General features: G+C 35.2%; 1 protein-coding gene across 12 annotated transcripts in view; it reads right to left on the reverse strand.

The window, feature by feature from the left end:
- The window catches only part of UBE3A (ubiquitin protein ligase E3A), a 95,370-nt gene that overhangs the window by 35,509 nt on the left and 33,953 nt on the right, over window positions 1-25,908 (reverse strand). For 8 of the 12 annotated variants that reach the window (XM_001917171.6, XM_070268606.1, XM_023651973.2 and 5 more), the window contains one exon: window positions 4,128-4,435. In XM_001917171.6, coding sequence (XP_001917206.3) covers window positions 4,128-4,435 — 308 coding nt within the window. The remainder of the gene's footprint in view (window positions 1-4,127; window positions 4,436-25,908) is intronic. The other 4 variants (XM_070268618.1, XM_070268630.1, XM_070268620.1 and 1 more) reach the window with 1 other exon arrangement.

The raw sequence follows: 25,908 nt of genomic DNA on the forward strand, positions 1-25,908 counted from the left end.
ATAAAATAAATTTTTTAAGTCAAACAATAGCATAAATGATTGTACTTCACATGAAAACAGAAATAAAAATATTCCAATCTTATAGTCAAACTTCATTAATAAAAGAAAAAAGTGAAAATATCCTTTAAACAAAAGATAATCAAATTTCACTTTACAAATCAACTATATTAGCTGTTTTAATAGCTAATATAGGGAAGAATGAACGCTCTGGGCGGAGATAATTCAAAAACTTGAAAGCTCTATGTTATTTGTGTGTGTATGTATGTTTTCTGCCATCCCTAATGACCATCTTATTTGTCTGGCATTTTGGAAAACACTCGAGGATTTGTTGACAGGTAAGACTACTCAATTACTAAAAGGATATGAAACCTCTAATGATGGACCATAGGACCTCATTCTCAACTGAAAGAAAGAGGTCTTGTTCAATGCTGTACAGTACCCCAAGAGAGTCTTAGTTTACATGCATACGTGAACTTAAACTTTCTATTGAGATTACACTGAACTCCAAATAAAGTGTATCTGTATCTGTATCTGAAATGCGATCTTCTGAAACTACTGTCTTTCCTCCAACTCTCTAACATACCTGGGCAGACGCTGTAGGCTGGCTAACTCCAAATCTAGTCACTCCCTTTTCCCTGACATTTCATTATAAGAGAAACTATAAAAACCACACACTAGTATTCCAATTCTCTCTTGTACCTGGGGGATGGCATGTGACACAAGTCTGCCCATGACCTAAGTGGAAGTCTACTGGTGGACTTCTGAGGGTTTGTTTTCCTGATAAATGAGGGCAAACAGACTAACTCATATTTTGAGTAGTAAAAAAAAAAATCACAGTTTTTATTAGTTGATATATAAAATAAGCTAAATAATATCACCTTCAAACTTTCCAATTCCTATACATGTCTCTACAAATTATAAAACAGTCCTTCAAACTTTAAAAAAATAGTGTTCACTGGGGCCAGTTCGGTGGCATAGCAGTTAAGTTCATGTACTTCGCTTCGACAGCCCGGGGTCCATTGGTTCGGATCCTGGGTGCAGACCTGAGCACCGCTTATCAAGCCAAGCTGCAGCGGGCATACCACATATAAAAGAGAGGAAGATGGGCACAGATGTTAGCCCAGGGCCAATCTTCCTCAGCAAAAAGAGGAGGATTGGCAGCGGATGTTAGCTCAGGGCTAATCTCCCTCAAAAAAGAACCAAAAACAGTGTTTACTATTATTTCAAGACCATTTTTCTAAGGTACTGCTATACAGGCCAGTAAAAACAGTATCGAATTGTGAAAGAAATAAAAATGGAACACCTCAAATAAAGAGTTTTTGTCATTTTGAGTAAATTATTCAGCTATTTTACAGAAAAGAGAACAAATGATATATATCTATTAACTTTGTGGAATTATATTGGTCAAACAATATAATACTGACAAAAGGCTTAATCTATCCCTTTCATCAAGAGAGTGACAGACTTGTCATCAAATACTTAAGCAGAGGATAATTTTAGAGTCATGTAGATAATCCTATCTTCATTGTGACAAATGGACCTTTACACACGTACTGTACAACATACAAAATTTCTTAGTACAATTCCTATCTCTACTTTATTTGCTTCACAGTAAAACACAATATAATATGCAAGTGATCATTGAATGAATAGCCTCCAAAAGTTGAACCACAAAATACCAAATTTCATCACACCACAAATCTGATCTTTGAACCCTACTACCAGACTGTCAGCACCTACAGAGTTTCTTTCATGGGACTTAATTCTTTAAGAACTAATCCTCAGGTTGTCTATTAAGGATATATAGTTATCTTCTGTTAACATCAGAATCACTTCCTAAAAAGTGTGAAACTGCTAACTGGAAGCTTATTTCCCATTATGTTAATTGGAAAAAATGATAATACTTTCTTACAAGACATGGCAAAACTCCTATTTAATTCCCTAAAATCTAACCAAAACATAGTAAATAACTATTATAAATAGCTATCCTGTTAGGATGTAAAACACTTGGTTTCCTAAACATCAAATCATGAAGTTGGTAACAAAGAGTTGCTCTGCATGCAGTAATGTGGCCTTAGAGACACATTATAGATACACACACCCTTTGGTGACATGTCATGCTCTTCAGAACATCTTCAAATGATTCAGACATTCTACTAATTTTAAATAAAATAGACCAATAATTTTTCCAGTGTTTTAAAATGTTGAACTGAGTTTTTCGCACATAAATTAAAAAACATAACTCGAGATATAAATACTCATAAAGTTTTATTCATCAATAAAAAGAGGTGTTCTACTGAGAAAACATTAAATGAAGAGACATTTATGTATGATATATAACTGTATATTTTGTGATATGTGTGTTCCTGAAAATATTCTTAATCTAAAAACTTTTACACATGAAAAAACTCTTAGGCAAAAATAGTCTGAGGCAGACTATTCAATATCCATGGAACTTTGTAACTAGAACTAACAAATATAATTAACAATCAAAATAAAAGTACTAGTGCAGTTAATACATTTACATTTATAGATATATATATATTTTTTTTTTTTTTTGAGGAAGATTAGCCCTGAGCTAACATCTATTGCCAATCCTCCTCTTTTTGCTGAGGAAGACTGGCCCTGAGCTAACAACCGTGCCCATCTTCCTCTACTTTATATGTGGGATGCCTGCCACAGCATGGCTTGACAAGCAGGGTGTAGGTCCACACCCAGGATCCAAACCTGTGAACCCTGGGCTGCCGAAACAGAATGTACGAACTTAACCGCTGCACCACTAGGCTGGCCCTACATTTATAATTTTTAGTACAAAAACACTACAGTAAACACACAATGTTGCAGGAAAAAAAGAGGGAAAGTGGGGGCTACTAACATATTGAAAAAGTATAAGGAACTGCAAAATTACATAAACTTGAGCAGAAACAGTACACAAGAACTGGCAATAACCACTCAATAAGCACCTCTAAGACAAAGCACATAGCCAAAAAGAGGATGGGTACACCTCTTCTGGACTATAATGGATGGATGGCTGCATTCAACTGCCAGCACGTTCTACATTTAATAACTGTTGCTCTATGGTGTACACTTGCTGGGGAAATGTATATAATGAAGTTAGTGCAGCTTCTGCATTATACATATAGACAACATTCACCTACTTATCCACATTGTGTGAGCCTATTCATGTAACAGAACTATATATTTTGAAGCAATAAAGTTGTATAAAGTTATGTAAAGAACTTTATTGTGGAAATAGAGTAGAAGTTATACCACGATTCAATTTCACTAATTTAAACTTGATTCAAATAGTGTTAATGAAAACTTTGAAGTATTCTCTAACTTATACATGTCCTAAACAAAAAGCTTCCTCTTTTAACATAATTACCTCTAGGAGGACTGAGCCATGCCAGTCATTCACAAATTCGATTACCTCGTTACTGATACTGATTACCTTCAATGAGGGAAAGAAAGCTTGGAGTTGAGCATTTAAAAAAAGTTTTAACAGTTTTGAGATACAGGATCATTTAGAAAACTAAGGCTTGGGAGAAGACTGCCATTGGTAGGTGGTGATTCTTGGCAGCAGGAGTATGCCAAATGCCTGGGAGAAGATGAGCAGGATATAGAAAAGACATATTAGAAGGAAAAATTAAATTATTTTTCAGGTAACTATTACAAAATTTTGCCTTGCCTTCAGAAATAGGAAAAGACCAATGCTCCCTCTTTCTGCTTCTTTCACCGGACAGTGCTGGGGTTCCACAACCCCAGCCTGGGTTGCCAGATATTTAATCCAGCTATTCTATAATTTAAATAAACTCTGAAGCCTAGTTTAGGAGATTAACTACTACAATACATTTTCCCTGGTGGAAAATGTTTAAAAGTTCCAATCAATCCATTAACAAAAGAACTTTTGGGTATAATCTGCTTCTAATTAGAGACTATTAGAACAGTAAAACTCAATTATTAGTTCTGTCATTTACCAAAATAAAAAGAAAACAGTTCCACTATACTATCATGTCCAGATATCAAGCAATTAGACAATACAAACAAACAAAAAACCCTCACACATTATTTAAATCTCCAATCTGGTTTTCAGTCAAAAATTCTCAATTAAGAATAGAACATCTTACCTTTAAAATCATCTCTTGCTCCGTGTCCTTCCTTCTTGTTCATTTTTATGTCAGAGCAGGAGTTGTTAGGAGCGCCTTTCGAGTTTTCAAGGTAAGCTGAGCTTGCTCCTTTCTTGGAGGGATGAGGATCACAGAGTTTTGCATTAATCTTATAAAGCTCGAGGGCTTTAATAGCCGCTGCATTGTTATCCATACGAAGAAAACTTGGACAGGAAGCACAAAACTCATTCGTGCAGGCCTCATTTCCACAGCCCTCAGTTAACTGGTGGTAGTAGCGTTCTATTAGATGCTTTGCAGCTGCTCGCTTCCTGTATCAAACATTCAAACAATAAGCACAGTGATTAGTACAGCTCTCAGGTACAAAGCTCAACAGATCATCAGCAAGGCTAAAGTTAGTCAAGCACTGAATAAACTTGCATATTAAGATGAGGAATAGAAAATGGAGATCCACTATTTACACAAAACTTTTAACTACTGAAATATCTGATAAATATTTCCTAAGATACTATGATAAAGAATACTGCTTATCAGAATCATTGTTTCAATACAACATAATTTCCTTTGTTTTAAAAAAAGGGGAAAAAAGCCTGTTTAATGGTATATGTGCTTAAATTGCTTAGCACAACAGCTGAGAAATCACAAGGTATATGGCTAAGAGTTTTAGTATTTTATCACTTTAAAAATTAACATTAAGAAAATGAGAATCTGGGGCTGGCCTGGTGACGTAGTGGTTAAGTTCTCATACTCCATTTCCGTGGCCCAGGGTTCTTGGGTTTGGATCCCAGGTGCAGACCTACTCACTGCTCATCAAGTCATGCTGTGGCGGTGTCCCACATACAACATAGAGGAAGACCGGCACAGATGTTAGCTTAGGGACAATCTTCCTCAAGCAAAAAAAGAGACAGATTGGCAACAGATGTTAGCTTATGAGTAATCTTCCTAGTCAAAAATAAAAAAAATTTAAAAAGAAAATGAGAATCTATTTAAAGTATCAATCCAGCTTTCCTTTATATAATCACCATTTTGTTTCAACAGTTTGTAAACGCTTGATTTATAGTTAATCCAGAACTTCTATCTGGAACAAAAAAGGTTTCTTTCCAATTAGCTATCATATGGGGGATTTAAAAATAACTGTATAAATGAAATATCCAAAGCTTGTGTTATACTGCAAGAAAGTGGCTCAAAGCACACAATCTTGAACCCAAAACATGTCATTAAAGTTCCTCATTAACCCCATACCATAGAAACATGGAATATTTTAAGTTTCCTTAGGGCAAAACCTTACACTCCTCTTACTTTGTGAACTTAAAGTACGTAGATTAATGTTCCATTATGGTTCTTCCAGCAGAACTATCAAGAATACTGAGGAAGCGATGATTTCATCATGCAAGAAGCTAAACTACACTATCTCCATGGTTTATTTAACTCTAAAATCTAGGCTTTCACTATCTGATATGAGATTATCACAAGGTAAGTAGAGTAGTCTACTGGATCCAAAGAAATCTAATTCATAGCTACTCCTTTAGGTCTCAAATTTACCTGCACTGGAATGAAAACTACAAATAATCAAAACTATATTAAAAAATTACCTAATTTAATTCTCAAAATGTTCCTACAATTATCTCACTAACATGAAGGACTAAAGAGCAAATGGTATTAGAGTTTACATCTTGTTAATGACAAGAAACTCAACAACTAACAAGAAGGCAAATAAGTAGTAGAAAAGGGACATACTATTAAGTTCAATTTTATCTCAAAAGTAGAATTTTGTCTCTAAACTATCAAGTAAGTAACAAAGAGTAATAATTCAAACACATTCAATTCATTCTAGTGCTTCTGTTTTTCAAATGTTGCATGCAAATGTACCACTCATTGCATGCAAATAGAGATAAAAGAAAAAAACCACAAAACACATTTAAAAATTGCATGAACAAGACTTTTAGAGATGTTTTATCATATGTACCTATAAACAACCTCACTTTGGAAAACTAAATATTATTATTCCAGATATATCACTATGCAAAATATTAAAGTGATAACATGTAAAGAAAGAGAAATATAGAATCTAGAAGATTTATACAATATGTTGCTACTTTTCAGTAAAGAATGGGAGATTGATACCATCCTCTCTAAAATTGCAGTAGCTTTCTCTAGTGAAAATGTAAACAGGTATGTATTTCTTTTTTGGAGGAAAATTATGAACGTGTATCAGAAGTCCTAAAAATGAATCAGGGAATAAACCACACATCAGAGATCCCACTTGTGGGAAATAATTGGACAATTTTGCAAAAATGTGGTGTTTCCATGAAATCTGGAAAAAATCAACATGCCCAACAATAGGGGATTACTTAAATGATCCAATAACCATTATTCACACAATGGAATAAAGAAAAATTACCAAGATCTGAATTTGGCAAAAACAGTCTCCCTCATACATCACTAATTGACAACAGTCAGTTACAAAGTAGTAAATGTAGGATGAAGCTATTTTTACTTCAAAGTATTAATAGTCATTTTCTCTGAATGATGTGACTGAATGGGTTTTTAAAATTCTTCTTTTAGCTTCTAATTTATTTTATATAATAAACATGTTACTTGTATATTAAAAATTAATAAATATGAATGAGGAAAACGTTAGCAGTTTTAAAATTTCACATACATAATTTGAATGGCCTTAAGGTTTACTAACTGTCCCTATGACTTTTTGAAGATTAATTACAAAATACCAAAACATTCTAGGTATTTTCCTTAATAAGAATGTCAGGTTTTGTCCTAAAAAAACCCAAAAACTCTCAGTCATATACATAATGCTTCTGTATGTAATGCATAAAGGAGAGTGAACAGTAAAAACAGGATAAGACTGAGAAATCAGAAGACCTGCATTAAGTGACAGCTCCTTCTGCCTCTAAGTAGCTGTATGATCCTGAACAGGTAATTCTCCGGGCCTCAGTTTTTCCCACCTTTAAGATTCCTTTCAGTTCTAAATTTCAGGTTATTGTATGTAATAGGAAAGTGAGTAAGGAACCAGCTTTTGTTGAAAGTCTGATAACATAGTAGACACACTGCTAGGCACTTTGACATAGATTATCTCATTTGAATCCCATGACTTTGAGGATTATCTTTAGTCCACAGCCAAAAGAGGAGACAGAATTGAAAGAGTCAAATCACACACCTAAGATCACACAAAGGAAAGTGCAAAACCAGGACAAGAACAGGAGCGCGGGGTCTTCTGGCTCCAGAGTCTAAGTAGTTTCCACTATATTGTCTTACAGAAGGTAATTCATTTCAAAATAATTCTTAACAATAGTAGTAGCAAAAACTTTTATGGAAAAAAATCCCATAAATAATGTGTAATTGAAATAAATTAGAAAGCTTCTGAAAAATCATAATTTGAATCTCATATTTATGCATGATATCTTGTTATCACTCAAGTACACTAAGTTTCTTGAGGAACAGGTACCACTATGTTCTATAGAGTTAACATATGTGTAATTGTTGAGGACCCAGGTGCTAGGCACTTTACAGATGTTCCCACTTTAGAAGGCAGTAAAACCTAGCAGTTAAGAGCTCACACTCTGAGGTCAGATTGCCCAAATTCACATGCTGGCTCTCCCACTTATTAACTATGTCGCAGAGCCAGAATTAGTTAACCTTGCTGTGTCTCAGTTTCTTCCTCTTTAAAGTGATGATATACATGAGACTTATCATGGCTGTGAGAGAATTAACTGAGTTAATATATATAAAGTCCTTAGAACACTGTCTGGCACATAGTAAGCACCATGTAAGTGCTAGCTGCTATTATTACTGTTACAATCGTTATTGCCATCCTCACAAGTCTGTGAATTAGTTTAATAACTCTCATTCTACAGATGCTCAGTGCAGTTACATAATAAATCATATATCCAATAAGAGATTTCAACCCAGGCCTGACTCTAAAACTTGGACTTTTAATATCACTAAGGAGAGATTTACTATCTCTAAGGGGAGAGTAGGCCCCTCTATCTGATATGCTTCTCTATCCCAACACTTAGAAATAGGAGCTATACTGATGAGATAGGACTGAAAGAAGACCATGCCAGAACCTTAATGGAATCAATAATATTAAGCATTTTTCTTCTTTCCTCACTCCAATGACACCTTGAATTATCTGTGTACAATTCTGGATCCCCTCTAACTTAGTAGATAAAGGGCTTCCAAGTTCAGAAGGTACTTACTAATAATGACATTTGTAACTTGTACAAGGCTAATCCCTATACAGTAGGAGTTGCCAGATCTTCCCTACCACCCATTTTTTATAGCTCACAAGCTAAGAATGATTTTTACAATTTTAAATCATTGAAAAAGTCAGAAAAATAATATCTTACGACATTTAAAAATTATAGAAAATTCAAATTTCAGTGTCCATAAAGTTGTCTTTATTAAAACACAGCCAAGCTCATTCATTTATATATTGGCTATGGCTGTTTTAGCACTACAACAGCAGAGTTGAGCAGTTTTAACACAGACTGTATGGCCTCCAAAGCCTAAAATAAATATCTGACCCTTTACAGAAAAATTTCCCAACTCTTAATTTAAAATCTGTGCTCTCTGCTCTCCAGTGGCATTTCCATCTAATTGCATGGACTCCTCACTCTTTCTTTCCCCTCAGCAAATCAATGCAGTAAAATGTATACTTGTCCCCAAGCATGATTAAATGAAAGAAGAAAAGGAGTGAGGGGGAGAGAAGGGAGGAAGAGGAGAGAAGATTAAAAAGGAAAGAAATGAAGACAGATCTTAGCTTGAACTGGGTCCCTTTAGTGACATCTTATCTGCCATTCAAAATCAAAACTACCAGAAAAGGAGCTATGGCTTACTTTCTACAATTTCCTCACATCTCACTGACTTTTCTTACTATTCAAAAAACAAAGTACTTTGTAACATATATCGATGTTCTATAAAAGTATGCTTTTCTTATCAAGTCAGTAATGAAGGTCAAGTGAGACCTTCTAGTGAGAGAGCTCTCAAAGTTAAAGTAGATGCCTGAAAATATTTACACATTTAAAACAGACAATACTAAAGTTACAGGATACAAAATCAACATACAAAAATCAGTTGAGTTTCCATACACTAACAACAAAGTAGCAGAAAGAGAAATTAAGTATACAATCTCATTTGCTATTGCAACAAAAACAATAAATTACCTAGGAATAAGAAAAATCACAGAGGTAAAAAGACCCTGTACACTGAAAACTATAAAATATTGTTGAAAGAAACTGAAGAAGACACAAAGAAACAGACAGATATCTGAGTTCTTGATTTGGAAGAATTAACATAGGCCATACTTCCTAAAGCAATCTACAGATTCAATGCAATCCCTATCAAAGTTCTAACAACATTTTTCACATAAACAGAACAAAGAATCCTAAAATTTATATGGAACAACAAAAGACTCCAGATAGCCAAAGAAATCCTGAGAAAAAAAGAACAAAGCTGGTGGGGCCGGCCTGGTGGCACAGCAGTAAGTTTGCATGCTCTGCTTCGGCGGCCTGGGGTTCCCTAGTTCGGATCCTGGGTGCGGACATGGCACTGCTTGTCAAGCCATTCTGTGGCAGGCGTCCCACATATAAAGTAGAGGAACACAGACATGGTTGTTAGCTCAGGGCCAGTCTTTCTTCCTCAGCAAACAGAGGAGGACTGGAGGCAGATGTTAGCTCAGTGCTAATCTTCCTCAAAAAAAAAAAAAAAAGAAAGAACAAAGCTGGAGGTATCATACTCCCTGATTTCAAAATATACTACAAAGCTACAGTAAACAAAACAGGATGGTACTGGCACAGAAAGAGACACACAGATCAATGGAAGAGAATCGAGAGCCCAGAAATAAACCCACACATCTATGGACAGTTAATTTTCGACAAGGGACCCAAGAACATACAATGGAGAAAGGAAAGTCTCTTCAATAAATGGTGTTGGGAAAACTGGACAGTCACATGCAAAAGAATGAAAGTAAACCATTATCTCAAACCATACACAAAAATTAACTTAAAATGGATTAAAGACTTGAATGTAAGACTTGGAACCATTAAACTTCTAGAAGAAAACATAGGCAGTACGTTCTTCGACAACGGCGTTAGAAGCATATTTTCAAGGACCATGTCTGACCAGGCAAGGGAAACAATAGAGAAAATAAACAAATGGGACTACATCAAACTAAAAAACTCTGCACAGCAAAGGAAACCATCAACAAAACAAAGACAACCTAACAATTAGGAGAAGATATTTACAAACCATCTATCTGATAAGGGGTTAATATCCAAAATATACAAAGAACTCATATATCTCAGCAACAAAAAAACTAACAACCCAATTAAAAATAGTCAAAAGATATGAACAGACATTTCTCCAAAGAAGATATACAGATAGCCAACAAGCACATGAAAAGATGTTCAATGTCATTATCTATCAGGGAAACGCGAAGCAAAACTACAAGGAGATATCACCTCACTCCCATCAGAATGGCTATAATTAACAAGACGGGAAACAAGCGTTGGACAGGATGTGGAGAGAAGGGGACCCTCATATACTGCTGGTGGGAGTGCAAACCAGTGCAGCCACTACGGAGATTCCTCAAAAAATTAAGAATATATCTACCATATGATCCAGTGATTCCACTGCTGGGTATTTATCCAAAGAACATGACAACACAAATGCATGAAGATACACACACCCCTATGTCCATCGCAGCATTATTCACAACAACCAAGACTTGGAAGCAACCTAGGTGCCCATCAAGGGACGAATGGATAAAGAAGATATGGTATCTATACATAATGGAATACTACTCAGCCATAAGAAATGAAATCTGGCCATTTGTGACAACATGGATGGACCCTGAGGGTACTATGCTAAGTGAAATAAGTCAGAGGGAGAAAGTCAAATACTGTATCATCTCACTTATAAGTAGAAGATAAAAAGAATGACAACCAAACACAAAGAAACAGAGATTAGAGTGGTGGTTACCAGAGGGGAAGGGAAAAGAGAGTGAGGGGCACATGTGTGTGGTGATAGACTATAATTAGTCTTTGGGTGGTGAACATGATGTAGTCTACACAGAAATCAAAATATAACAATGTACACCTGAAATTTATATAATGTTATAAACCAATTACAGCAATAAAAAAATAAAAATAAAATTAAAATAAAACAGACAGTACTTTCATTTACTGATTTTATTTCTATGACTGAATTAGTGAGACAGTCCTACCAATAAATGTTCTATGGAATAAATCATAGGTAGAGGGTCAGAGTTATTCCAGAAAACTTGACAGAAATGTTTTTGAAATGGTCTCACCTTAGGGGTAAATGTAGTGATGTCAGCAACTAACTTTAAAATGCATTAACAAAAAAAAAAAACCATGGACTCATGATAAAACAACGTAAATTTTTTTATTTTTAAGATTGGCACCTGAGCTAACAACTGTTGCCAATCTTTCTTCTTCTTCTTCTCCTCCTCTTCCTCCCCAAACCCCTAGTATGTAGTTGTATATTCTAGTTGTAGGTCATCAGGTTGTGCTATGTGGAATGTCACCACAGCACGGCTTGATGAGCAGTGCCACGTCGGCAGCCAGGATCCGAACCAGTGAAACCCTGGGCCGCCAAATCAGAGCACTCTCAGCCATAAGGCCGGCCCCAACAATGTGCATATTAATGGTAGAATCTAGATAATAGGCATATGGCGTCAACTGTAAAAATCTTTCAACACTGCTGCATGATTTGAAGTTTTCAAAGTAAAACACCAAGGAAAACTAACATCAGTGTCATTAATGGCACTAGTATCACATTTGCTGCCTTGACTTTTTAGAACAGTCCAGTACTTAACAAAAAACAAAACAAAACAAGCAAAAAAGCCCTATAATAATAACAATAATAATAATAATAATAAAAGTAAGAGCTATAAGCTCCCCATAACTATGCGCAGCACCTTAATTTACCCATCAAGGAGATAAATATTAGGAAAGTATGTTTAATGTTACTATACCAATAGCAAATCATTGGGGTTAGAACCTTCAATGAAATGGTTGCCAACAATATAGGAGATGGAAGTTGAAAATGATCTTAAATTGAACTTAATAATTGAACTTAAAAGGCCACTGGAAAATGAACACAAGAATGAAGATGAATCCATAAAAACAGCAACTGTCAGAAAGTGAAGATGTGTTAGTGAACAGTGAGGAAACAAGACTAAAATCAGAATTAAAAACAACCCTGACAGGACATGAAAGAAACAGTAACTGTGACATGCGGCATAAAATCTAATGGTGGATAAAGTACAGAACAAAAGGAGATAAAAAGGCAAACACCAAAAATATGTGAATGTAAGCAGAGTGACTTTAACTGAAAATGAAGTCAAATGAAGATGTGAAGAAGTGAGAGGCCAGAGATAAAACTGAAAGGGCCCAAGGCTTGTATAATCAGTATATAAAGCTAATAACCACTGATTACCAGTTTCTCAAAGTAAGTGGAGTAGCTCTTCGTTCATTCTAGGATGTTTCCTTTGCAAATACTTCACCCCCTCCCAAAGTTATATTTAATGAAAATGGAATAACGAACAATAGTATCATAAAAGTAGTAAGCCTTATAGAAATAGATTTGACAAAAGATATCTGTAACACAGCTTTGTTCAGGTTTACAGTTGGGTCTGCTACAATAAAACTGAGTGAATTATTAGATTATTCCAAGACTGCCATCCACAATTGTGAACTTAATAATTGTGGCTCATTAAAACCAACAAGCCATTAACTATAGAATAAGATACAGTTTTCATGAAAAGTAAATATAAATTGATGTTTTTTACTGTTAGAAATATGTTTAACATAACAATAACTCCTAAGTATTGTTTTATTGATCTTTATAATCTCAATGCCCAGAATGCTTATTATAAATACAAAGTAAAATTGTACAATATTTATATAAAAGTATTCACCTTTACAAAAAAGTGTGCACATTTTACAATGAAGTTATAATAGACAAAAACCAAAATATATCCATCCACCTTCCTCCAATTAAGATCCAAAAAGGAAAGGAACACAAAATACATACTGGCATTAGTGTAGTGCACCTACCAACTCTCTGCAATAAACGTGAAATATGGTCTTTGATATTTTCTTCTAATTCAAAGATAATCAAGACAGAAAATTTATCCCTTGACTAATTATACACAAGTGTCGACTGACCAGGCAATATGTTGTAAATTCTGTGATAAAGATCTGGTTGGCTGATAATTTTGCATTCTAGATATCTGTATCACTCTTATAAAATTGTCTTTTTTAGGGGGTTAGGGAGCTGAGAAAACCTTGGAGTTATACTTAATAGCTTTTATATATACTGTTGAGAAACACCTAGAGTTCTCTCAGTGTTAGGGTGAGAAAATACTTAAGACTGAGCTTTGAATTTATACTAAAGATTATTTGATATACATCAAAGTTAGTTTTGGATAGGTGATACATGAACCTGCAGGCATAGTCTTTCTAGCAACTGAACTGCAGAAATACTAAATTTATCTGAACAAACATAAAAAGCTAACCAGGAGTGACATTAGCACGATGGAGAAAAAAGAAGCCCCAGAACTCATTTTCCCACGGAAACACTGACTTACATATTGTCCAAAAATGCTTTATGAGACCTCCAGAAACAAGTTGGAAAGTTGCAGTACCCCAGGTGAGCTCAAAGCCAAAAACAGCCAGAAACGTGAGAAAAGTGGTTTCACTGCAATTGCTTCAACCCCTCCCCTAGGTGGCACAGTTCACAATCATGATGAAAAGCCCAACTCACAGCCTCACCTTTGGGAACAAAGAGAAGAGTAGAATTATATCCAACATTCTAGTTTTTGGGGGGAGCTGCCCAAAAGACTAGTTTCTGTCTTGGCCTGACTCAAGAGGACTGATGGAACCAGCACACATTGGATGCCTGGAGCCCACAGAAAACACAAGACAGTTCCCTGGCTTGTTGCAGCATGAGAGAACCTGAACCACACAAGAGAGGGCAAAAGACTACAGGTCTTGAAAAAGAAAAATAACAACCCTCTTCAATTGAGAAATTACAAGCACAAGTCCAGAAATGACGTACCTCCATAAAAAGTTTTAGAGGTACCAAGAATCTTTTGCTGGGCTGAATGGTGAAGGTCTTCCCCTCTATGAAGTTAGTCCTTAAAGACTGGGAGAGGTGACTGTTTTTTCAAATACAAAATCCAAAACAAAAATAACAAAGCACATAAAACACCAGGGAATCATGGACAAATCAAAGAAACAAAATAATGTTCTAGAAAATGACCTTAAAGAAACAGAGATCTAAGAATACCGGACAAATAATCCAACATAAATGCCTTAAGAAAACTCAGTGTATACAAGAGAACAGAGAGAACTAGATGAAATCATGATCCATGAACAAAATGAGAATTAACAACAAACAAACATGAAAAAGAACAAAATACAGATTCTAGAGGTAAAAAATAGAATAACTGAATTGAAAAATTCATGAGAGGGACTCAATAGCACATTGATCAAACTATTGAAAGAAAGAATCAATGAACTCGAAGGCAGTTACTTGAAATTAGTGAGTCAGAGGGAAAACAGAAAACAAAATAAAGAAAAGTGAAGAAAGCCTAAAGGACTTGTGGGGACATCATCAAGTTGACCAATAGATGAATTAGGAGAATCCTAGGAGGAGAAAAGAGAATGGGGCAGATTCTCGTTATTGATAATATAACGGCCAAACACTTCCCAAATCTGAGGCTAATTTTAAGAGGCTCAAAGGACTCCAACTAAGGTGAACCCAAAGAGGCCCATACTAAGACGCATTATAATCAAACTGTCAAACGTGAAGGAGAGAGAATCTCGAAAGCAACAACAGAAAATGACTAGTCATGTACAAGGGAACTATCATAACACTATCAGTGAATTTCTCAGCTGAAAGGTTACAGGCCAGAAAGGAGTGAGATGATATATTCAAAGTCCTGAAAAAAAAAGATAACTGCCAACCAAAGACACTATATCTGGCAAAACTGACCTTCAAAAATGAAGGAGAGATAAAGACCTCTTAGGATAAATAAAGGCTGAGACAGTTCATCACCACGCCTGCCTTACAAAAAATGCAAACAGGAATGCTTCAACTTGAAATAAAAGGACAGTAAACAACAACACAGAAGTATATGAAAATAAAAAGCTTTCTGACAAAGGTATATAGACAAATAGAGAATTTATAATACTGGTATTGTGGTGAGTAAATCAGTTTTAATTCAGGGATTGATTTAAAAGAAAAACATTTTAAAAAACTATATGTTAAAGGATACAAAATATAAAAAGATGCAATTTGTGTTATCAATAACATAAAAGGGGAAAAAGATGTAAAGGAGTAGAGTTTGCATGCAACTGAAATTGTTATTGGTTTAAAATAGATCATTACAAGTATAAGATGCTTTATGTAATCCCCACGGTAACCAAAAAGAAAATACCTATAGAAGATGCACAAAAGAAAGTGAGAAAGGAATCAAAGTATGTCACTACAAAAAATTAACAAAACACAAAGGAAGACACCACAGAGAAAGGGAAAAAAATAACTATAAGATGTACAAAAAACCAAAATGGCAATATTAAGTTCTTCCCTATCAGTAATGACTTTAAATATAACTGGATCAAAACTCCCCAATCAAAAGACATAGAATGTATGAATGGATACCAAAAAAAAATACTCAACTATATCCTGCCTATAGAAGACTCATTTTAGCTATAAGGACATATGTAGGCTGAAAGTGAAGGAATGGAAAAAAACATCCTATGTAAATGATAACTGAAAGAGAGTAGAGTGGCCAAACATAAATCAGAAAAAAGAGATGTTTATGTCACAAAATTGTCACAAGAAATAAAGGACACATTACATAATAATAAATGGGTCAATTCACCAGAAAGATATTATCATTATAAATATACATGCACGTAACAGCAGAGCGCCCAAACATATTAAGCAAAGATTGACAGAACTGAAGGGCAAAATAGATAACACAATAGCAGTAGGACATTTTGATATTTCACTTTCAGTAATGGATATATTAACCAGACAGAAAATCAATTAGGAAACAATGTCCTTGAACAACTATAGACCAAATGGACCTAACAGACACATACATGATACTCCATCCAATGAGAGCAGAATACACATTTGCTCAATTGGACATAGGGCATTTTCCAGGAGAGATCACATGTTATACCACAAAACAAATCTTAACAAACTAAAGAAGGTTGAAATCATACCAAGTATCTTTTCTGACCACAATGGAATGAAGCTAGAAATCAAAAGCAAAAGGAAAACTTGAATATCCCCCTAACTATGTAGAAACCAAACATAGTCCTGAACAACCAATGCGTCAAAGAAGAAATCAGAAAGAAATTAGAAAATATCTTCAGACAACTGACTATGAGACACAATATACCAAAATGTATGGGATGCAGAAAAGTAGTACTAAGAGGGAAGTTTATAGCAGTAAATGCCCATATCAAAAAAAAAAAAAGAAAGACCACAAATCAACAATCTAACTTTAGACCTCAAGGAACTAGAAAAAGAAACTAACCTAAAGGTAGAAGAAGGAAAGAAATAATAAAGATAACAGCAGAAATAAATAAAACAGAGAATAGAAAAAGGAAAAAACAAGACACTAGAGTTGGTTTTTGGAAAACATCAAGAAAATCACCAAATCATTAGCTAGACTATGAAAAAAAGAGGAAAGATTAAAATAAAATCAGCAATGAAAAAAGACATTATAACTGATGTCACAAAAATAAAAAGGATCATAAGAGACTACTATCAACAACTATACATCAAACAACTGGCTACGCTAGAACAATAAATATACTTATAAAAATATACATTTAACAGGACTGAATAATGAAGAAATAAGAAATCTGAAGTGACCTACAACTAGTAAGGAGATTGAATCAGTAATAAAAAATTGCCAAGAAAAGAAAAGCCCAGAAAGACCAGTTAAGTCCAGATAAATGACCAGATGGCTTCAATGAAGAATTCTACCAAAGACTTGAATTAACATCAATTCTTCTCAAACTGTTCCAAAAAAGTGAAGAGAAGGGGACACTTCCAAATTCATCTTAGGAGGCCCTGATACCAAAATGAGACAAAGATACAAGAAAAGAAAAATACAGACCAATATCCCTGCTGAATATTGATACAAAAACCCGTAATAAATACTACCAAGTAGAATTCAACAACATATTAAAGTGAATGTACATAATCACTAAGTAGGATTTATTTCTGAAATGTAAGGATGCTTTACTATATGAACATCAGTCAATGTAATATACCAAATTGAAGGACAAAAATAACATGATCATTTCAATTGACATAGAAAAAGAACCTGACAAAAATCAACCCAATTTCATAATAAAAACACAACAAACCAGACACAGAAGGAAATTACCTCAACATAATAAAAGCCATATACGAACAATCCACAGCTGAGATTATAACCAATGGTGTAAACTGAAAGCTTACCCTCTAAGATCAGGAACCAAGGCAATGATGCCCACTCTTCACCACTTATTTTCAATACTGGAAATCCATGCCAGAGCAACCAGGCAAGAAAAACAAATAAAAGCATACAAATAGGAAAGGAAGAAACAAAATCTTCTCTGTTCACAGAAGACGTGCTCTTATACATAGAAAACCCTAAAGACCCCATAAAAAAACTGTTAAAACTAATAAATTCAGTAAAGTTGCAGGATACAAAAATTGACATGCAGAAACCACTTTTCTATAAACTAAAAATAAATAATCTGAAACAAAAATAAACCCATTTACAATAGCATCAAAAAGAATAAAATACTTACAAATAAACTTAACCAAGGAGGCGAAAGACTTGTATAGTGAAAATTACAAAATATTGCCGAAAATATCTAAACAAGACACAAACAAATGAAAAGACATCCTTAGTTCATGGATTGGAAGACTTAATATTGTTAAAATGTCCATACTACCCAAAGTAATCTAAAGATTCATTTCAATATTCTTTTGATATGACACCAAAAGCACAGGCAACAAAAGCAGAAGTAGACAAATGGGACTACATCAAACTTAAAAACTTCTGCATAGCAAAGGAAAGAATCAAAAGAATGAAAAAGCAACCTATGGAATATTATCTATTTAATCTCCTGGGTCTGACCAGTCCATGTTAGGACGTAGAAAAAACCAGACGGTTGAGGGTGGAAGATAGTAAGGGGTGCCAAGGGACATTTCTGTAAGAAAAGGAAGAACAGATGAGATGAGAAAGAAAATAAGAAAGTAAGACCCCAACCTAAGGTGGGTGTTTTAATTAAAGGTTACAGGGGTAAGATAGTTCAGACTTGGGATGCCCATGGGAAGGAACAGCAAAGCAGAGGTAAAAGTTATGAAGATAAAATGGCTGGAGAATTGAGATGTTAGGAAGTTGGAGGTTAACAATATAAACAAAGGTGGCAGGGGATTTGTAGTATAGTGGAAGAGTATGAGTATTACAAAGACTGAGAAGTGACTGGGAGATCACTAGACAATAGAGGATGACACAGCCAGAAGGCAAAGCCTCAAAAAAGCAGGGATTTTTACGCTCAGAGAGTAACAGAAATAGTCCAGACAGATAAGTAAAAACGAGAACAGCAAATACTGTGTGTGGGAAACAAACAGATCAAGGCTTACTGTGCCTATAACCTAGCTTCTGTATCTAGTAATGTAGAAACTGTTCTTGGCAAATCACCACTTTTCACTCCTTATTTTACTTAACGTTGCTGAGAAACATAGACCTTTTAGAAATTATTTTCTGTGGGCTTTCAGGAGACTATTTCCTTTTTTCCTCCTTTCTCTCTGGCTATTCTTCAGAGACTTCTCTTCCTAATCTAGAAATGTTTATAATCCCCAGAGACCAGTCATTAGTCACTTTCTTTTAAATTTCTCTTTGGACAGTTTCATCTTCTTTCAAGGCTTTGATGATACCTGATGACTTCCAAATGTCTCCTTCAGTACAGTTCAAACTGCTTGAGAATCTAGCACTATTCCAGGTTCTCTGGCTATTTTCACATGGGCTCTTTTTTCAAGAAACTTAATGTTTAAAGGAGGAGAAAGCCAGATTATTTTAATATTATAGGGACTACAGATGTGTGTCAATATAAAGAGAGGTAACTTAGCCAAGATGAATCACAAAGGATGACTAGGAGATGATGACACAGAAGGTGGGAAGAAGATTTCAGATAAAGAGAGAAATAAGTGAGTAAAGGCACAAGGGCCTGAGTACATGGTTTTATGACAAGCGCAAGCAGTTCAATAATATAAAGTTCAAGGAAGGGCCCCAAAACTATGAAGAGGAAGGGACAAGCCAGGTATGGGAGACTTTATAAGACAGGATAGAGAATTCTGATTTTACCCAGAAGAGGAGTAATCTAATAAAAGCTAATGACTTTCTCCCCATAAAAATACACGTATAAGGGCTGGCCCATGGCTCAGCGGTTAAAGTGTGCACGTTCTGCTTAGGCAGCCCGGAGTTCACTGGTTCGGATCCCAGGTGCAGACATGGCACTGCTTGTCAAGCCATGCTGTGGTAGGCACCCCACATATAAAGTAGAGGAAGATGGGTATGGATGTTAGCTCAGGGCCAGTCTTCCTCAGCAAAAAGAGGAGGACTGGCAGCAGATGTTATTAGCTCAGGGCTAACCTTCCTCAAAAAAAAAAAAAAGTATACTCCATCTTTCAAGAAATTTCAAAAGATTCACACACCATTCAGGAAACACTAGTTAAGAACACCTGCAGTAAGACTAAAGGGTTTTAAGTAGGTAAGTGACTATGTCCAATCTCCCTTTACAATAATTCGATTTTCTAAACTGGGACCAAAGTTAGCAAAAGTAGAGGCAGGCAATCCAGTTAGGTGATGACTACTATAACAGACCAGGCAAAAAATGAAGTAGTGGCAGGAATGAAGAGAAGGAAATTGATGCAAAAATATTTAAAAGACTATAGTTTTTAGAGGATAAATGAGTAGGAAGAGTTGAATATCTAGGTTTATGGTATGAGCAACTGAGTAGAAGTTAGTGCTACAAGCTGAAATGATAAGAACAGTGAACATTCGTTAACACACAGTGAGTGATTTTTGTAGATTACGTCCTTTAATCTTCACAATTATCCTAGGAAGATGATAGTAGAAGCCAAGAAAGGACCTAGTGAATCAAAAAGTCTTACTTTTAAGTAATTTGGGGGAAATAGCATCCCTTTTATTTTCACTGACCTCTTTTAGCTTTGACTCCTATTTACAGCTAACAACTTCTATATAATAAAAGTAAACTAGTCCCATTAATGTTTCTTAAAATCTTTTTAGGGACACAAAAGATATAATGAATAAAATGCAAAACTCATATTGACTCTAAAAATTCTTTCATTAGGGCACCTCAACAAAAACAACCAGGTTTGCTCATTCTACTTTCTAAGAAGACTCAACCATGGGCAGTTCATCTACTCATCCAACCCTACCATGAACTAGGAGCAGGTTTCCTTCTATTTAAAAAAAAACCACACAAACAAGAAGAGAGTGGCATGAAATATTTAAAGTATTGAGAAAAAAAAAAACACCAATCTAGAATTCTGTACCACATAAAATTATTCAAGAGTGAAAGAGAAACAAAGACTCTCAGACAAATAAAAATTGAAGGAATCTGCTGTCAGTACACTTTCCTGCAAGAAATGTTCCACGAAGTTCTTTAGAGAGAAGGAAAATGATATAGATCAGAAACTCCAATCAACCTAAAGAAAGGAAGACCACTGAAGAAAGAATAAATGAAAGTAAAATAAAAACTTTTATTTCTCTTAATCTTAACTGATCTAACAGATAACATTTTGTTCAAAATAACACCAACAACGTATTTGGTTATGAATACTTACGTGTGTACTTAAGAGTGTGTGTATAATTATTTATATATATACACGCTTATATATAGGTGAAATAAATGAGAGAAATGATAAAAGGGACAGGAGGGAAGAATTACGGTTATTTTGTTATTATAAGGTACTCACTCATTGCCTGTGATGTGATACTGTGTTACCTGAAAGTGAACTAGGGTTAGATATAAATGTATACTCTAGGACAACCACCAAACAAAATAAAACTGAAGGGTAACTGATAAGGTTAACAAAGGAGAGAAAATGGAATCACATAAAATGCACAAGTAAAACCACAAAAGGCAGAAAAAGAGTAGAACACAAAAATAGGAACAAAGAACAAGGGCAACAAATAGAAAACAGTAACAAACATATAAGCTATTAACCCAAATACATATCCATGGTCTAAATGCATCAATTAAAAGACAGAGATTGTCAGAGTGAATCAAAAAACAAGATCCAACTATATGTTGTCTAGGCTTTAAATCTAAAGACACACATAGATTAAAAGTAAACAGAGAAAGGGGCTGGCCCCGTGGCTCAGTGGTTAGGTTCGCATGCTCCGCTGCAGGCAGCCCAGTGTTTCGTTGGTTCAGGTCCTGGGCGCGGACATGGCACTGCTCGTCGGGGCACACTGAGGCAGCATCCCACATGCCACAACTAGAACGACCCACAACGAAGAATGTACAACTATGTACCAGGGGGCTTTGGGGAGTAAAGGAAAAAATAAAATCTTAAAAAAAAAAAAAAAAGTAAATAGAGAAAAAATATACCATGCTAACAATAAGCAAAAGAAAGCAAGAGTAGCTATATTACTTTTAGAGCAGACATCAAAGCAAGGTAAGTTATCAGGGTTAAAGAAGAGCATTACATAATGATAAATGGGTCAATTCTCCAAGAAAACATAACAATCCTTAACATGTTTGTGTTTAACAACAGTAAAATTACCTGAGGCAAAAACTGACAGAATTACAAGAAAAAACAGATGAACCCACTATCATACTTGGAGACTTCAACACGCCTATCAGAAATGGACAGATCCAGCAGGCAGAAATTCAGTAAGGATGTAGGTGAACTCAAAAGCACCATGAAATCAACTGGATATAATCAATGTCTATAGACTACTTCATCTAACAATAATAGCATATTACACCTTCTTCTCAATCTCACATGGAACATTCACCAAGACAGACCATATTTTGGGCCATAAAACATAGCTTAACAAACTTAACAGAACAGAAATCATACAATGTCTACTCTCAGACTGAAATGGAATTACATCAGTAACAGAAAGATAACTGAAAAATCTCAAAATATGTGGAGATTAAACAATATGCTTCTAAATAACACAAGTCAAAGAAGACATCATAAGAAAAACTAAAATATATTTTGAATAAAAATGAAAACACAACTTACCAAAATCTGTGAGATGCAGTGAAAAATAGTGCTTAGAGGGAAATTTTAACATTGAACGTATGTATTAGAAAAGAAGAAAGATCAATCATCTTAAGTTCCCACCTTAGTAAACTAGAAAAAGAGCAAATTAAATCCAAATTGAGCAGAAGAAAATAAAAAATAAAAATTAGAGCAGAAATCAGTAAAATTGAAAAAAGGAAATCAAGAGAGAAAAATCAACAGATCCCACAGACATCAAAAGGATAATAAAGGAATACTATGAACAAGTCTACACCCACAAATTTGATAACCTAGATGTTATGGGCCACTTCCTTAAAAGATACAATCTGCCAAAACTCACAAGAAGAAAGATAACCTGACTAGGCTTATATTTAATAAAGAAACTGAATAAACAATAACCTTCCAAAACAGAAAGCACAAGAACCAGATTGGTTCACTGGTGAATTTTAACAAAAATTCAAGGAAGAAATTTTACTAACTCTACATCTACTCTCTCCATAGTCTACTCTGATTAAAAGGCTCAAGTTCTCCTCTCAAGTCATATAATGCATGTAGTATATACTGAGCACAGTAGTCTGTTACATGGTAAGTACTCAAGATGATGTTAGGTGTTATTACCCAAGTTCTATGGGCTTTGTACATATATATCAGTCTATTTATAGACAAACTGATCCCAGAAAATTCTTCCGACATTTCTGTAAGGGAACTAAACAGGCAGAAATGAACATTTTGCATAAAATTAGTAATTTCATTCTTTCAAAAAGTAAGTATTTACTGACTACCTACTATATTCCAAGCACTCTCATTAGGCTTCCATGCTAGTATTAAATGAGCCAGACTTAAATCAATATGAAACAAGTCAAATGACATTAAATCGGATGAAGATAAATACAGCAGGATGAGGGGAATAGAGAAAAAAGAACATGACTGTTCTTTGATGAAAGTGGTCAGGCTCTCTGATAAGGCATCACTTAAGCACAGAGCATTGAAGTAAGTGAGAAAGGAGGCCAAGCGGATATCATAGAGAAGGGTCATAAGAATAGGCTCAAGTCTTACTAACACCAAGACATAAGAGCAAGAGGATTAATCCAGTGTAGACAGAGATGAGCAAGAGAAATGGGAAGTCACAGAAGTGAAAGGGAGCTCATATAGGGCCTTGAAGATCTTTAGATTGTACTGTGAGAGAGATGGGAAGCCTTTGAAAGGTTTTGAGCATAAATAACATGCTTTAACTTCAATTTTAAAAAGATCACTCTGGCTGCTACACAGAAAATACACTGTAAGGGACAAGGATGGAAGCAGCAAACTACTGGGAAACAATTTCATTCTTCTGGCAAAAGATGATCACTTTAACCAGAACGGTAGAGGTGGAAATGGTATGGGGGGAAAAAAAGGACATAGTTGAATTAGTGATATTTTGAAGAAAGACCAAAAGGATTTGCTGATATTAAAATTTAAGTGAGACAAAGAGAAATCAAGAATGCTTCCAAAGTTTTGGATGAACTGGAAGGGAAAAAAAAAAAAAGAGTTGTTACTGATTGAAATGGCAAAAAGATTATAAGAGAAGTAGGTCTGAGAGGACAGAAATCAAGACCTCTAGTCTGCAATTGTTAAATTTGAGAATGAGCCATGCAATTATTGGATATGAGAGTCTACAAGTCAAAGTTGGAGATAAAAATACGAGTCGTCAGAGTACATATGCTAAAGCTCTTACCTAAAGAGAAATGATAATGATGGCTTAAGAACTGAGTCCTGGGTCACGCCAACATTTAGAGAAAACTGAGTATTTAAATAGCCTTGGGGCCGGCCCCATGGCTGAGTGGTTAAGTTCCTGCACTCCGCTTCAGCGGCCCGAGGCAGCCCAGGGTTTTGCCGGTTAGGATCCTGGGCGCGGACATGGCACCGCTCGTCAGGCCACATTGAGGTGGCGTCCCATGTGCCACAACTAGAAGGACCCACAACTAAAAATACACAACTATGTACCAGGGGGCTTTGGGGAGAAAAAGGAAAAATAAAATCTTTAAAAAAAAAAATAGCCTTCCTGAATACTGAATCACAAATTACTTGAAACATTTACCCTAACTCCATTTACTGTCTTACTTATACACCTGAAAACATAACCTAAGTGTTACAGACAGGTATGGGGAGTAACTACCAAAGAGGAGAAATCTGAAGATACTAGAAATTAATTTGAAATCATTAAGAAAACTAAAGTGTCTAAGTTGATACATACAAAAGAAGCTACTACATGGTATATATAAATTTAAACAAAATCCAGGTAGAATATATATTCAACTGAAGAAAAAGATCTCGGTTATTGTGTTAGCTCTATTTCTAGGCTAAACTGTAAAATGGCACACAGCTGTTAAAAATTTTTTACTGTTTTCCTGCACCCTAGGAAATAGGCAACACTAAGAACTCCTAAAAACAAACAAGCATATTCTTTAATTTTATATAAATTACTATCTAAATGCACTCCAGGTGTTCCTAAAGGATGCCAAAAGCAAATACGTCTCCAAGTGCCCAACAAAAGCATGCTTTAATAAACTGCCATTATTCAAACACTCTAGCTAATTCTTAGGTAAAACCAATAATCCTTCATTACCTATTTTGTAAATCAAGACTCACAAGATTATGATAGAATACACCTGGACCCACTCACCTTACTAAACTACTGCCTGGTTATCGTTTCTGCAGGTAGAGGAATTTGAGAAATGGTGGCAGACTTGAAGACTTAGAGCTAAATTCCCACAGCAATTATGGCTAGAATCTTGGATGCCTGTATGGAGTCAACGTGGTAGGTCTAATTTCGTTAACTTTACCTCAACATGGTCAAGTCAAACAGTATGAGAGCTTGCTAAACTAAACCAGAACTTAACAACAGAGTTTCACCTGGAATCTTGTGACAAATACCCTATTACGCCTCACATTCTTGCCATCCTTGGTTTTTACTACAAAATGCAAACCTCACCTATCCTTTTCCATTCTTTACTCTCGGTTCATCCTCCTAACCTATTCCAAGATCTCTAGAAGCACATTCATGATACAGGTTGTCCTCTATCTTCAACTGCTTTATATAATGGTTCCTCAACCTCTTAGCTTTCACTAAAGCCTGGCTTACCCACAAAGGCATTGCTTGTCTTGCAATCTTTTTATGAGAGGGTTTCAGAGACAAATTCCTAAGTCTACCACTATTCTTTTAATTCCTTGTATTAAACACAAACAATGCCCATCCCTCCAAACAAAACAAAACACAACACAAACAAGACTTACAGTGAAACTCCTGTTATCTACCTGAATATTGTCTGCCTTTCCTCTCTGTTCTGGAAAATTATACCCACGTACTAAAGGCTCTGCTTTTGTCCCCAATTACATCATTGCCATGGTAAGTTTAACATCTGTGTACATGATCTATCCCAACACTCTAGCTCCC

Source organism: Equus caballus, chromosome 1, assembly GCF_041296265.1.
Source record: "Equus caballus isolate H_3958 breed thoroughbred chromosome 1, TB-T2T, whole genome shotgun sequence".
Taxonomy (NCBI): domain Eukaryota; kingdom Metazoa; phylum Chordata; class Mammalia; order Perissodactyla; family Equidae; genus Equus; species Equus caballus.